This window comes from Pantherophis guttatus, chromosome 9 (genome assembly GCF_059756535.1).
Source record: "Pantherophis guttatus breed Tessera chromosome 9, ASM5975653v1, whole genome shotgun sequence".
In the NCBI taxonomy this organism is placed as follows: domain Eukaryota; kingdom Metazoa; phylum Chordata; class Lepidosauria; order Squamata; family Colubridae; genus Pantherophis; species Pantherophis guttatus.
The window spans coordinates 6203893-6219712 of record NC_142071.1 but is presented as its reverse complement, the minus strand read 5'-3'; the positions used below and the strand labels follow the sequence as shown (position 1 = coordinate 6219712).

Here is a 15820-nt window from a genome sequence, read left to right as displayed (position 1 = left end):
GTGAGTAAAGTCTGAATTGGCAGCTAGCCACTGGGTTGCTGCCAGCTTTATCTTCAAAGAGTTTTGTCGTGTGGCTTATTAACTCCGGGCCGTCTGTGGGGGTGCGTGTGTGGGACGGGGACAGAACAGGCACCGACCGGCGACAGAGAGCTGCAACAGAGGGATGAAAGAGCCACATGTGGCTCCAGAGCCACGGGTTGCTGACCCCTGGTTTAGGAGTACCTTTACTTTCAAAAAATGGCCTTAGCAAGCTACTTTTGTCTCTGTGAAGATTGTAATTGGGACCTATTTTATAAGGCTAATGAAGAAGACGTTGAGAAATGCACATTTGGAACAATTAATGCTTTGATGGTGATAATCTGCTCACACCTTTTCTCCCTCCCCCCTCTCAAATGAGTTTATGATATGGGTGACTCAACTTCACCAGTAAATGGAAGGAAGGAGACAAATGTCCCTCTGAACAAAACAGGCCCACTATGGAACAGCCCTTCAGAAAGAAAGCGACAGAACATTTCCACAAAATATCTGTCCATAAATGAGATAAATTTAAAAGCTGGCAAGTTGCCTTGCAGTCCCCAGAACGATTTGTACATTTAAATTACTTATTCATAGGTTCTAAATTTATATCCTCCTATGCTGTTACAGTTAAATAATTCTTATCTACTTCTGCCTTCATTCTACACTACAAATGCAACAAACATCTTAAAATGGTCCTGTTCTAATTCAATCACAATTGGCTGTCTGCCTGGATTCTGCTCATATGTTTAGAATCAGTGATGAAGATTGTAATTCACTGGGTTATGCATTCTGTTTCTTTATTGGGAAGAAAAGGGTTGAAGACATGAATCAGCTTGCCTATCATATTAGGAAGGAGAGAGATTGCAAGAGGATTCCTACAATAATAGTAACAGTTCTCAGAAAACTTCAAAGTGAAACTTGTGGTGAATTCTGGAAAATGGCAGTGACTAACCTGTGCAGCCATGTTAAATGCTGCTGAAATTGAAAAAATTATTTCAGAAATATGATCATCTTCTTTTAACGACCTTGCGGATTATGGGGTCTGGGCAACTGAATGGAGCTGAGTGTTTACTGGCCAGATGCCTTCCTGTCGCCAATGCGGAGTTTTGTTCAGCAGATATATTCTCATTGTGCCCAGAGAGAGAAATATCTGCCTCTACCTAGGATCGAACTCACGGCCTCCTGATTGTGAGGCGAGAGCTCCACCTCTAGGCCACCGCACCACAATTTCTCAAATATGACGATTCCCTCATAATATCCTTTTTGTTAAAAGTGCAAAGTTGTCCATTTATTAATGAATGTATGTCCATTGCAGTGGGATGTATTGGCGGTAGTGAAATCACTGGTATACTTTCAAATCTCCTAAAACCTAAATGGTTTAGGTTGATCCAAAGTTAGTCTAACCAACTTATATCACACATAGCCCAATGAGGTTGACTATGACTCTATTCTGAATGAAAGGTTTAAAAATAATCTCAAGTTGATCTTGACTTTAGATCAGGGGTCCCCAAACCCCACTACCAGGCTATGGCCTGTTCAGAACCGGGCCACACAAATGGCTGGCTGGTGCATGTGCGTGCACAGCTTGACTTGCGCGAGTGACAGGCTTGACTTGTGTGAACAACAGGCTGGTTCCCCTCTCCCTCCCTCGCTGGGTCGCCAAGCCGTACACAATGGGGACCACTGCTTTAGATCATTTCATAGTCACGTCCACCCAGTTTTCATGGCAGCTAGATAGAAGCATTGCCTTCTCCTATACTGTAATGGGTTTTTGGACGTGGGGGAGCATCCCAGTGTGATCCATAGTTTTGATCGTCTCCCAATTAAACAATTAATCAGCCCTGACCTTGTTTGACTTTCTTGAAGATCAGCCTTTTTTGTCCTGTGGTTCTAATGGAGTGTTGAGGAACCTTTTCAGCACTGAGTGCAGAACGGGAGCATGTGCATGCATGCTGGAAACCAGAAGAGCAACCACCCAGTGTGCATGATATTCCAGTTTCTGGTGTTCACATGTGCACTGGCCACCTGGTTTTCCGGTTTCTGGCATGCTTGTGTGTGCGAAGACCAGCTGGCCTGTGCGCTGGAAACCAGAAAATTATCTTCCCGGTGCACACATGTGCTTCAGGCAGCTGCTTTTCCAGTTTCCGGCGCTCCCGCATGTGTGAAGACAAGCTGTCCAGCATGCCAGAACCCGGAAGAGCAACAGGCGATGGCTCGCATGCCCGGAGAGATGGCACTGCATGCTACTTCTGTCACGCGTGCCATAGGTTTGCCATCACAGTTCTAATGGATCTCAGCACTAAGAATTCTGGATCTTGTTTCTTGTACTTCCTAAAGTTGTAGAAAGAGCTTCAAGAGTGGCCAAACTGAACTGGACTTATAAAGATAGTGCTAGATCAGAGCTATCAAACTCCCATCCTGCCGGCCGGATGGGTCATACACTGGCCACTCCTGGTTTAGCGAAAGGGAAAAAAGTCCCAATACATCACTTGACACCGCTGTGACGACGTGAGTCCTAACCCCTGTGCTAGATAAAATATTGATTTAGTATTTAGTACTAACTATGCTAACTATATTAACTTTTTAGTGCTAACTAACTATACTAACACTTAGTATATTACTGAATAAAATTAATAGCCTTGTTTAGAAAACTATGTTGGGAAACAATAGCCCTTAAGTCATTTTTTTTCTCCCTAGAAATAGCTTCTGCGCATATTGGATTTAATATCCAGAATAATAATACATTATGTGCCTGGATATAAAGCGTGTGTGTGTGTGTGAGACCCTCATTTAAAAAAGACATAGAAAGCTATATAGCAAGCTACCCCATTTGCGCTGCGGCTAAACGCTGGCAAGGGAAAACCCCCGATCTATTGCAGCCAGTGGCTAATCCTTCAGCACCATGGAGAGAGATCTCCATGGATTTCATTGTAGAATCGCCTGAGAGTTCTGGAAACACAGTGATCTGGGTTATCGCAGACTCTTTCTCAAGGCAGGTTCACTTCGTCTTATGCCAAAGATCCCTATGGCCAAAGCCTTGGCTAAGCTGTTTTCGGTTCACGCATACCGCTTGCATGGGCCCCACAACATATTATTTCGGACAGAGGGGTCCAATTCACATCCAAGTTCTGGAAAGTCTTTTTGGACCTACTCGGAACCAAACAGGGACTTAATTCTGGTCATCATTCACAAACAAACGGGGCCACGGAATGAACCAACTCAGTTCTGGAACAGTACCTGCATTGTTTTATTAACAATCAGCAGGACAACTGGACCGAGCTATTGCCTTTTGCAGAAGTGGCCTATAATAATGCAGTTGACACTAGCACAGGTTTTCCCTCATTCAGAGTGGCCACAGGGCAAGAATTTAATGCTATGCCTGAGTTACCCTCACATGAACCAGAAATCCCCTCATTGAAACAGTGGAGCAGTCATTTGCAAACCATTTGGCCAGTGGTCTGCAAAGCCTTGGATGAAGCCAAGGCTGCCTAAAAAGCACAAGCAGACAAGAAACGAATAGAACCTAGACCTTACAAAGTGGGGGACAAAGTTTACCTTTCCACTAAGTTTCTAAAATCTTTGCAGCAGTCTAAAAAGCTGGGCCCTAAATACATTGGGCCTTTCCTCATCGTTCATATTATTAAACCTGTCACAGTGGAATTGCAACTCCCTAAGTCATTACGGCAAGCACACCCTGTTTTCCATTGTAGCTTGCTGAAGCCTGCAGTCACCTCTGACCTTTGTCCAGCTACTACCTCTGTTCCACTCCCTATTATGGTGGGGGGGTGGCATGTCAGGTCCCATATATTTCTGTTAGGACGCTGGCATTCTGGTGAGAAGGGGGAGGATTTGAGGGATCTCCTTATGAAGTTTCTGTTTCTGTTTCCTGCATTGCTGTGCTGTGGTAGGGGTTTCTGTTTCCTGCATTGCTGTACTGCGGTAGGGGTTTAGTTTGCACTGCTTTAAATTGCTTTTTTTTTTTAAGTGAGAAGATTTAGATCCTGCCTAGACCTTTTGCTATCACAAGCCTTTCAATGAAATCTTCTTTTGGAACAACTTCAGTTTCAAGAGTCCTGCTTTCTTGTGAAGAAGAAATCAGGACTCTTGCTGCTTTGGAGAAGGCAAGGCCTTACACTGGGAATGTTTTCTTTTTCATTCCTGCATTTCTTTCATTCAGTTTTTTACTTTTTTTTGTTTTAACTTACAGAGACCAAATGAAAGGCTTAGCATCCAGTCTGAAAAACCAAGGGAAGAAATGGCAACATTGGATGAAACACCGGTTAGTACTCTTGTCTTTTTAATTGTACATGGTATTAAAATAGGTATGCCTTCAAAACAAAGAACTTTATTATCAGAATTATTGGGAGACTGTTGGACTAAAATTTTTAGGAAGAGACTCTTGTAAGAAGCATCCTAGCTGCCTTGGCAGATGGAGGACAAGCAAAAAATTACAGGAGACAAAAACTCCATCTATTTTTATATAATATGCCATGTGCAGGATATGGACTAATTCATCTATGCGTTCATCCATACATTCAATAACCTATGCCACATTTATGCTCTGCATCAGAATATCTGATTTGTAATAACAGCTTTTCACTTTCATGTGATGTAATTTTTTTTTATATGTGTGTGTGTAATTCTCATATAGGCACAGCAGGTTGCTTCTTCACTTTCCATGCAAGAGGCAAGTGATTGCAAGTTTGAAGTGGGAGATCTTGTCTGGTCCAAAGTAGGGACATATCCTTGGTGGCCCTGTATGGTTTCAAGAGATCCTCAACTCGAAGTTCATACTAAAATTAACACGAGAGGTCAGTAAAGAGTCTGAGCTGTTATTTCAGAAACTTTCTGAATAACTAACTTGTTTAATTATTTTATTAACTAGCTCATAATTCAAAATGAGCAGATTGGATCAAGGATCTGATTAAATTAAAACCAAGTGATGATATAGACAGTCTAAAACAATTGCATTTGGAGTCCCTTACATTCTTTTTTCATATCTTTACACCAGCATACATCTGCATATCGTGTTTTCCCGAAAATAAGACCCTGTCTTATATTTTTTTTAACCCCAAAATAAGCGTTTGGCCTTATTTTTGGGCAGGTATTATTTTGGGGAGTGTGGAGCAAGATGGGGCTCCTCTTGCTGTCTTACCTGATTTCCAGCTCTGTGTTTAAGTATTTTCGGGGAGGGCTTATTTTGGGGGGGAGGCTTGTTTTAGTGCATGCGTTCAAAAGCCCGATTGTGTTGTGGCCCGTACGCAGCCTGTGCAGCTAGTAGCTGATTCAGACAGCGAGGAGGCTGGTTGGTGCTGTGCAGCTGGCACTCAAGTCGGACAATGAGAAGGCTGGAGTCAGGAGCCAGGGCCTTCAGAACCTCCAAAAGCTCCCTTAAGTGAAGAGGACAAAGAGGAGGAGCCTCTTCTCGATGCACGGGCGCGCAGAGCTGCCAAAAGGCAAGAGCGGCTCCTCAGGAGGAGGTCTCCTCGAGACTAAGGCTTCGGGCTAATTGGCCACTCCCTTAGCCTATTTAAGGAGGAACACCAACTGAAGCAATTTGCAGGAAACAACTTAGTTTACATACCTTCGTGTCTTGTCTTGCTTATCTTATCAGTTTCCTGCAAATTGCTTCTGGGCATTCTGCCAACCACAGTAAGTTTTCAGTTATTATTCTATGAATTCTTGGCGGCTGTTAATGCAATTAGTTAACAGCCGTTGTTGTAAAAGACTGGTTTATTCAGTAAATTAAGGTTTGAACGGACTTTGTGTGTGCTGCGTTCTTTGGGGTCCGTAGCTGGGGCAGAACAGATTGGGTTTATTATCAGGGGATGTCTTATTTTTGGGGAAACAGGGTACTTACACCTGATGAAGTTTTAAAGGTGACAATTGAAGGGATGGTTAATATTTTTGCGTTTTGTTTTGTTTTGTTTTGTTTTGTTTTGTTTTGTTTTGTTTTGTTTTAAGGGGAATGTTTTAAGTTTGCCTGTGTACTTCACGCAGGTGTGAGAGTATGAAAAAATTGTGTGATGGAATTTCTTAGCCAAATGTTTCCTTTACATATCATCCCCCCCCCCCCCCCAAATTTTCTTTCCAGGTGCACGAGAATATCATGTTCAATTCTTTAGCAACCAGCCTGAAAGGGCTTGGGTACATGAAAAGCGGGTACGAGAATATAAAGGACGTAAACAGTATGATCAGCTGGTGGCAGAGGCTGCTAAGCAGGCCAACCATTCTGAGAAACAAAAGGTATGTACAGTCTGAAATGATAGCTTATTTTAGCAGCAAGTAAGAGAACAACTGTGCCCACAAACCCAGATATTTTTAAATTTTATTATTAAATTTGTTTGCCACCCATCTTGATGCAATGCGATTCTGGGCAGCTTACAACATCAAATAAAACTATATACATAACATGATTAAACAAACCCACCTATAAGTCTTTGAGTTATAACCTGTATTTTTATGGTGATTTTATTATTTTATACATACATACATGTTTAAAATCATAGTAAAATCACAATTAAAAATACAGGTTATAACTCAGAGTTATAGGCGGGTTTGTGTATTTATATAGAAACTTATCAGTCAAGGTAGCAAATTACTGTTTGGATTTGAAAATAGACAGGTAATGCCATCAGCTCTTAAGGTAAAACCTCATGTGATAATGGTCCTAGCCTTGCAAAACGTCTGCATAAACATATAAAATTTTCTGCACCAATAGAAAGATGGACCAATAGAAAGAAGTCATCAGCCGTTGTTCCAAATCAGTGTTGTAGAAATAGAAATACGATGTGTTATTATTACAGTTTGCCCCTTCTTACAGCAGAGATGGATAAGGGATGATGTGATATAGATGTATAACATCATGGCTGGTGCTGGAAAAATATGCCATCCATTGGCTTTGAACACAACAAGATTCAGGGCTTTACTTACTTATTTTTCGGGGTATAAGATGCCCCGGAGTATAAGACACACTTTAGTTTTTTGGGAGGAAAATAAGAAAAAAGCTGATTGGCGGGTGTATCGGCCTCTGGAATACCCCCAATCAGCTGTTCCCAGAGGTGAATTTTAGCAACAGGTTCGTTGCTATGCTTTTGCCATGCTTTTTTTTTCAGCCTTTTGCCTCTGAAACTTCTGAAACTCCATTTCAGAAAAAACTTTTTTTCCTGCCTCTGAAAGCCTCCGAAACAGAGCTTCAGAAAAAAAGGCTTTTTCCCTAAAGCTCTGTTTCGGAGGCTTTTTTTTCTGAAGCTCTGTTTGGAAGCTTTTTTTCTGAAGTTTCTTTCAGAGGTGTTTTTTCTGAAACTGTTTGGAGGCCTTTTTTTTTCTAAAGCTTTGTTTCTGAAGCTTTTTTACTGAAGCTTCTTTCAGAGGCTTTTTTCAGCCTCTGAAATCTCCTTTTGTGAAGCTGGGCAGGGCTACATTTGGAGTATAAGACGCACCCAGATTTTTACCCTCTTTTTTGGGGGAAAAAGGTGCATCTTATACTCCGAAAAATATGGTAATTCATAGTTAAAATATGGACTTTGGCCATCAGAAGTGATAAAGGCCACCAATGAGGATTAGGCAGATCTGTGCTGCCGATTGTCCACTTTTCTCAATGTTGGAACTTGGAAGATGTTTGTGTGATATAGAATGCTAGATTAGATGTACAACTGGCCTGATCTTTCTGCTTTTATTATGAGCTTGTTGAAAAGTACATGCTTGAGTCTGGAGCAGAAGTGAGCAGCTCGTAGCTTCTGTAGAACACGTAGAATCATGCTGCTATAATTTGAAAGCCGTCTATTGAACAATGATGGCGTATCATCTAAGGGGAAATTATAGTCAGATTTTGATAGGGTTAATGTTTTAAAAAATACAACATATCTTGTTCAATAGCATGGAGGAAAATGCTGAAGGCCAAAAAAAATTTTGGTTTGAAAATTTAAGCTACTTACTTATTCATCAACATTGCTGATTATACTTCTCTTAAATAATGTGCCTCTATAGTTATTCAAGTCTACTGTAGTTATATCAAAGATGAATTATGTAACTGTTCAGATCATTTGAATTGTCAAGTACTATAAGGAAGTACAATAAACTTCAGGTAGCCTTAGCACAGGGGTGTCAAACTGGATTTCTTCGAGAGCCGGATCAGCATTGTAGTACTCCACGGGCCAGCGGGGGGGGGGGGGGGAGGACATGCTCGGCCCCCGTGCACTTCGTTTTTGCCTTCCATGGTGTTGTGATTAAAGCCCAAGTAGTGATTACCAAATATAATTCAGTCCTCAACAAACTTATTTTATTAAAACATCTGAGAATTAATTCATTCTCAGCTTAGTCCAAAACAAAATTCTTAATAATCAGTCCTTCAGCCTTATCACCAACCTTTATCTTCTTTGGCACTCTGCCAAAGGCCTTTCTTGGCAAAGCCCCATGAAGTTCAGAAACAAGAGATGCCGACAAGAAACAAATGTAGCAACGTTGCTTTCCTACAAAGAGCCCAAGAGCTGTTGCTGCTCTTTTAAGCCTTATGGGAGTGGCTAATCATCTTCTAGCCTTACTCCTGAGTCGTCCCTTTTGTTTCAACTGTTCTTGCCTTCTGGCAGCTCTGCGCATGCGCGCACTAGGAACAGACTCCTCCTGTTCCTCTCCCTCTCTGCTATCCACCTCTGGAGGCTCCGGAGTCCACGCATCGCTCCCAGATGGCCCTGGCCTCATCTCTACCTCCGACGCAGAGCCCTCATCCGGGCCTTCCCCTGACTCCAGGACTGGCCCATTGTCCTCCCCAGCCTCCTCACTATCCAGCTCCGCTGCCAGGTCCACAGGCTGCTTGCGGACCACAACACATGGCCTCCAGCAGCACTCTGCAGACCAAAAACAGGCCACATGGAGGCCCGGGCGGCCGAAAATGGGCCACAGGGAGGGCCATACATGGCCCCTTTTGGCCGGCAGAGGCATGCGGGCCAGTCCTTTGATATTTAAGCATCCCGCGGGCCAGATGCGACCCTCGGTCCTTGAGTTGTGTCCCTGCCTTAGCACTTCATGCCAGCTAGGGTTAGCTTGCAAAACATTTTGAACTCTGCCGATCCTTTTTTTTGTTAACGTCTTGCATCTTTTTTTTCCTCCATGAAGTAGTCCGACCGTGTTGACAGTCAGGAGAACTTCAGAATCCATCCCACAGTCAGATCTTAAGATGAGAGGGATGCTTTAAATAAGAATCGGCTTTAAACTGACATATTACTAACTCATTCATTTTGCCACAGACGGCATCTGACAGGGCCGCCTCTCTGGAAATACTTTGACACGCCACCTGAAGCCAAACCTGTTTTCATTTGGGCACATTTTGTAAGTTAAGTGGGGGCTGAATGAATGCCACATCTTTTTTTTTTTTCTTCTTCTCTCCTCAGATTCGCAAACCGAGGCCGCAAAGAGAACGGGCACAGTGGGATATTGGCATTGCCCATGCTGAGAAAGCGCTAAAAATGAGTCTGGAAGAGAGGATAGAGCAGTACACTTTCATCTACGTAGATAAAGAGCCAGAAGAGGTGTCCTCAAAAGCCAAACGGATTGTCATGCCTAAGATCGAGGCTAAAAAGATCCGCAAAAGCAAATCACCGCCAAGCTCTCCGCCGGAACAGACCAACGATGTTTTGGCCGCGCCTTCTCCACCACCCAAAACGGAGATCCGGAGGTATAGCCAGAGGAGACAGTCCAGTGCAGATGAAGAATCCCCTCCTGTGAAAATCCAGTGGAAAACCGCTGCGGCCAGAAAATCCCTCCCAGCGTCAATCACCATGCACAAGGGAACCCTGGACCTTCAAAAATGTAACATGTCTCCGGTTGTTAAAATCGAACAAGTTTTTGCTCTTCAGAATGCAGCTGGGAACGGAAAGTTCATCGATCAGTTTGTTTACTCTGCAAAGGTAAAGAAACACTGCTCTCTCTTACAAGGAATATTTGTGCAAACCAATATTAAAAAAGATTTTGCCTTGCAGTTCTCCTAAGAACTACTTGGAAGTTAAGTCCCACTGATGAGTTCGGAAGAATTTACCGTGGGGTGAACGGCTTCCTTACGCACTTTCAGTTTGCAAGCAGTATAAAATATTGGTGTGAATTGGTTTGACCTTAAAATGTCAAGAATAACAAGTCACTCGTCCTATATTTAGGGCGCTTACTTCCAGGAGTAATATGTCATGTGAAATTGGTCAGTGTTTGGTGTGAAGTTATTAGATTGCATCCAGAGATGTCCCTGCACCTTCTTTAATTGTTTTTCAGATACTATAATTCTCTACTTTGGAGGTAAAGGTGTGCGGACAGCTATTCACTGGCGGAGGGAGTGATAATTAGAGCGGAATTGTCTACCTGGCTATCTTTGACAACTCCGCTAACGCATTCCAATTTCAGAAGAGCAATTTGCAAAAGCGGGAGCATTTAAATTCATTTCTTTAATATTAAATACCAACCACTGTGCTTAAATTCACCTGTTCTGCTGTTTTTGTAAGATCATAAATATACGTTTTCCCAGATGGTCCCTGTTGCATACAGGCACGTTCGTGGAGCTATTCTAGCTACCATCACTGCTGGCTTTTCAGCAAACAAACCAAAAAAAAAAACCACACAATTTCCTGTAATGACTGGGCTTGTACTTTTGCAGTGGGTGGAGTGTCTCTTCCTCTTATTCAGTTTCAGGTTTATGAGTTCATTCACGCTGTGCCCAAGCTTGAATCCCTTTGTTCATTTGCACTTAACATGTATGTCAGTGATGGCTAACCTTTTTGCCATCGCGTGCCAGGAGAGGGGGGGCGGGGGAGGGTCGTGCACGCACGTGCCCACGCGCATGCGTGCGCAATCCCCTCCCCGCCCCCGCTCCTGGCACATGATGGCCTGGTAGGCCCGTTTTTCTTTCTTACCTGGTTCCAGATCCTCTCTGTGTATCTGGGAAGGGCGAAAACAGCCTTTCCCACTCCCTTGGAGGCCCTACGGAGGCTGAACCGTTTCCCAACTCTCAGTGGGACAGGAAGTGACATTTTTTGCTGTCCCCAGCCTCCAGAACCTCTCTAGGAGTCTCTAGGAGCCTCTCTAGGAGTCTCTAGGAGCCTCTCTAGGAGTCTCTGGAGGCTGGGGACAGGAAAAAACGTCATGGGTTACCCGTTGCTAAAGGATCTAAAGCCCACCCCTGATGTGTGTATGGGGGGGGGAGTTCTCTCACATTTTGTGGATGTCCTTGTTGTGGATGTCCTTGTTTTATGCACACCCTTCTGAATGTGAGCGTGTGTGTGTCTGTGTTACTGTGCTAAATATTTGGAAAAAAAAATGTATTTCTTACAGAGACCCTAATTTAGAAATACTCAAAAGCTCCTTCTTTTCCTTCGTAACAGGGCATAGGAAACAAACCAGAGATAATCATCAAAGGGCATGACAAAATCACCTCCGTCTCCATCCCGCGAACGGAGAGAGCCTCGTCACAAAGTGCACCCTCTCCAGAAACGTCTTCTGGTTTGGCAAGTAGGTAAAGTTTGTGGCTCCTGGTTTAAGGCCAAATGAATCAGATGTTTTATCCAAGGGTGGAAAGCATTAGGTGGGAACCAAAGAAAAAGGGCTCCATCTGACCTTCAGTGATTGCTAAGCTGGTTGATGCGAGCTAGAAGACAATCGGAGAACCCAGGGGCAAAGGATAGGCTGAAGAAGGTTATGTAGTCCATGTAGTTTATTATTTATTTATTTATTTATTTATTCAATTTATATACCGCCCTTCTCCTATTGGACTCAGGGCGGTGCACAGCCAAAGATAAAAACATACCAATACAAAATTTAAAATCAATTAAAAGAATTATACAGCAGTAGTTACTGGTAGTGGAGCTGGATTAGAATGAGCTTTGACTTTTGAGAGCACCGCATTGGAACAGGGGTGAAATTCAACAGGTTCTGGAGAACCGGTAGTGGAAATTTTGAGTAGTTCAGAGAACCAGTTGTGGAAATTTTGAGTAGTTCGGAGAACCGGCAAATACCATCTCTGGCTGGCCCCAGAGTGGGGAGGGAATGGGGATTTTGCAGTATCCTTCCCCTGGAGTGGGGGAGGGAATGGAGAATTTGCAGTTTCCTTCCCCTGCCACGCCCACCGAGCCACGCCACAGGACCAATAGTTTAAAAAAATTGAATTTCACCACTGCGTTGGCAGCCTAGCTGAACTGCAGTAGAGCTTTTGCTCGTGCCAACAGCAGAGTGAAAGGTGCAGTAGACTTTCCAATTTACTCTGTGGGCCACGGTTTAAAGAACCGGGGTGTTCATGTTAGCTTCAAATCTTCGAATAAAGACGGAACGCACATTTTAAAGTTTGCAGGATTATATCGTTTAGGCTTCCTTCAAAGGACGTGAGAACAAACAGTCCTGCGAAGTAGCGAGTTTCCAGGAATGCTGCTAATAACCGTGACTGCATTACAAGGAAAATTATGAAATTTCACCTTAAACGATCGCCTTTATTACACTGCGAGCTTTTGTTCCAAGTTGCAATTCGATGAATGGTTTCCACGCTGACAAAAAAAACCAAAAAAACCCCCCCAAAAACGAAACACCTTGCACAATAATAGATTTTCTCCTCCCTTTTGAGGTAGGACAGTTTTGAGACGTCGAGAGACTCCAGTTCTTTTATTTTTTTAGTACCTCTTCGTTTAGAACTGCAGCTGTGGAAACGTCAAGGAAAGCAGTAATTAGAAAAATCCATACTAAAATAGCCTGATGGCAATTGTCTCCTGTATTTTGATTATTTATTGATAATCGGCCCCCACTTTTGAACTGAAAATGCTAAGAATGTAAAGTCAGTCCTTAAATACAGGACTGCTATTGTTTAGCACATTGTAAGCCGCCCTGAGTCTCCGGAGAAGGGCGGCATATAAATCAAAATAAAAAAAAAAAAAAAAAAATACACAGGAAGACTGTAATTCATTATATCCAACTGTCTCCTAATCAGGGAAAGCTACAGGTAGTCCTTGACTTGCAACCATTCGTTTAGTGACCGTTTGAAGTTACAACGGCGCTGGGAAAAAACAAGTGACTTATGACTCTTTTTTTTCTCAGTTGCGACCGTTAACAGCATCCCCATCGTCGGGCGCTTGGCAACCGACTCATATTTATGACAGTTGCCGTGTCCCAGGGTCATGTGATCCCATTTTGCGACCTTCTGACAAGTAAAGTCAATGTGGGGGGAGCCAGATTCGCTTAACAGTTGGGGTACTAACTTAAGAACTGTGGTGATTCACTTAACAACTGAGGCAACAAAGGTTGTAAAGTGAGGCAAAGCTCCCTGAATTTTAGCAGTGGAAATTTTGGGCTCAATTGTGGCCGTAAGTCGAGGATTATCTGTATCGGCAGTGTTTCTGAAAGCCGCTGCATATCCATCCATCCATCCAGAGGAGGCGAACATGGCCTGTTCCTGGAATAACAAATGGACTAATGGAAGAAGCAAAGGTGGGCTTACCAAGGGAAGAACTCCTTCAAAGTCCCATGTGGCCGTCTCTTCCATCTTCCCTCTCTCTCTTTCCTTTTAAATGAACGGACCTAATCTTTATCTCAAACTTTAGATGAAAAAGACTCATCTCAAGGTTATTCATCGGCAGCCTCCCCAGACTAGCATTTTCTTAGATTGAACAGGAGGTGCTCAAGGGAACTCAGCTGCATTCTGAAGATACTTCTAGTCATTCATGGTTGAGTAATGCAAGGAGGGAAGAGAGGCCCAATTAACTGGGTGTCTCTTTTGTGACACTGATTTTTGGAGGGTGGGAGGAAGAAACCTTTGATATACCAGGAGTGGGTTAGGAGTGTTGACAACATTATATTGTCGAGGTGTTTGGAATGAAATACCTAATTAATCAATTTGCAAGGTAATAGTTTTTCACGACTTGTCACCATCCTGTGGTCCGCACATATAATGTGGTGTAGGAGGCATATTCCTTTAGAAGAAAAAACCATGGCTGCATTAAGTAGCACCCTCCTAGATCCACTCCAGATTTTTTTTCCCGCTGCCTTCATAATAGATGGAATGGACCACTATCTGAGGAATAGGTTTAAGGAGAATTTGCAGGTAAGAAAATTCTCCAATCGATAAGAATCCCTTAAAGCAGCGGCCCCCAACCTTTTGAACACCAGGGACCGGTGCCATGGAAAAAGATTTTTTCCGTGGACCGGAGGAGGCGTGGGTTCACATGCTGCCTACATCCCACAGATGGGGCTTCGCTTGCTTGCGTGGTCCAGTTTATGGCATGCCGCGGCCCAAGGACCGGAGGTTGGAGACCCCTGCCCTAAAAGATTCCTGCATTTTCGCTATGAAATCTGCACCCTGTGTTGTGTGAAGTAGATATTTGGCCTGAAGTACGTAGAGGCGTACATTTTAGGGAGTTTGAACTCTATTGAACTCTGTTTTCCTGGCGCTAGAAATGAAGCATTGTCAGTAAATATAGCATATAGCAAGCCCTCTTATTTCCCACAAAAGTTTTTAATATACCGTATTTTTCGGACTATAAGATGCACCTGACTATAAGACGCACCAAAATTTAGAAGAGGAAATCAGCAAAAAAAAATTTTGGCCTCCGTGAGCCCCATTTTCGGGCCTTTTCCAGCCTTTTTTCTGCCCATTTTCAAGGCTTTTTTCTGCCCATTTTCTAGGCTTTTTTCTGCTCACTTTCTAGGCTTTTTTCTGCCCATTTTCTAGGCTTTTTTCTGCCCATTTTCAAGGCTTTTTTCTACCCATTTTCAAGGCTTTTTTCTGCCCATTTTCTAGGCTTTTTTCGGGCCATATTCAAGGCTTTTTATGGCCCATTTTCAAGGCTTTTTTCTGTCCATTTTCAAGGCTTTTTTCTGCCCATTTTCAGGGCTTTTTTCTGCCCATTTTCTAGGCTTTTTTCGGGCCATTTTCAAGGCTTTTTTTGCCCATTTTCTAGGCTTTTTTCGGGCCATATTCAAGGCTTTTTATGGCCCATTTTCAAGGCTTTTTTCAGCCCATTTTTTTCCCCAAAAAATTGGCAAAAAAAAAGCCTCGAAAACGGGCCCAAAAAAGGCCCGAAAATGGGGGTGTGTGGAGGCAAAAAAAAAAACAGGGCGGGTAGGCGGGGCTTTGGCAATATTCGGTCTATAAGATGCACAGACATTTTCAGCCCCTCTTGGGAAACAAAAAAGTGCATCTTATAGTCCGAAAAATACGGTAAGTTAGATGCTAAGAACCGTGTAAGAACTCTTAGAAAGTGAACTGGCTGTTGAGATAACCTGAAGATATGCCTCCTGGATAGGCAATTAGTTTTCAAATGAAATTAAGAAACATATTAACATCCTTGATGGTATAGTAGTTGGTTTGGAAAGCTAGCCCCCCCTAATAATTTGAATTCTAGAAAACTCCCCTTCACCTTCGTATTAAAAGCTGGTCTTTTCCCGAACTCAGGACTCTGCCTGAAGAAGCACTGAGATGCATTGCCTGCAGCCAAAACGTCAGCTCGCAGATTAAAGTCTACGCCCTCCAGGACAATATAGAGAAATCAGCACTTTGCTATTGAACGCCATCCCTCATTGAGGAAAAAGACAGAGAGAGAGAAACAGAAAGAGACAGAGAGAGGAGACAGAGACAGAGACAGAGAGAGGAGACAGAGAGAGAGGAGAGAGAGAGACAGAGAGGAGAGAGACAGAGACAGACAGGAGAGACAGAGGGAGAAAGAGAGACAGAGAGGAGAGAGAGAGAGACAGAGGAGAGAGAAACAGAGAGAGAGGGAGAGGAAAAAGAGAGAGGGAGAGGAGAGAGAGACAGACAGAGACAGAGAGGAGAGACAGAGAGGAGAGA

General features: G+C 43.2%; 1 protein-coding gene across 6 annotated transcripts in view; it reads left to right on the top strand.

The window, feature by feature from the left end:
- Positions 1-15820, top strand: part of NSD3 (nuclear receptor binding SET domain protein 3) — a 114428-nt gene that overhangs the window by 42756 nt on the left and 55852 nt on the right. For all 6 annotated transcript variants that reach the window (XM_060693591.2, XM_087875890.1, XM_060693589.2 and 3 more), the window contains exons 3-7: positions 4226-4297; positions 4670-4829; positions 6113-6264; positions 9408-9923; positions 11379-11505. In XM_060693591.2, the coding sequence (XP_060549574.1) occupies positions 4226-4297; positions 4670-4829; positions 6113-6264; positions 9408-9923; positions 11379-11505 (1027 nt within the window). The remainder of the gene's footprint in view (positions 1-4225; positions 4298-4669; positions 4830-6112; positions 6265-9407; positions 9924-11378; positions 11506-15820) is intronic.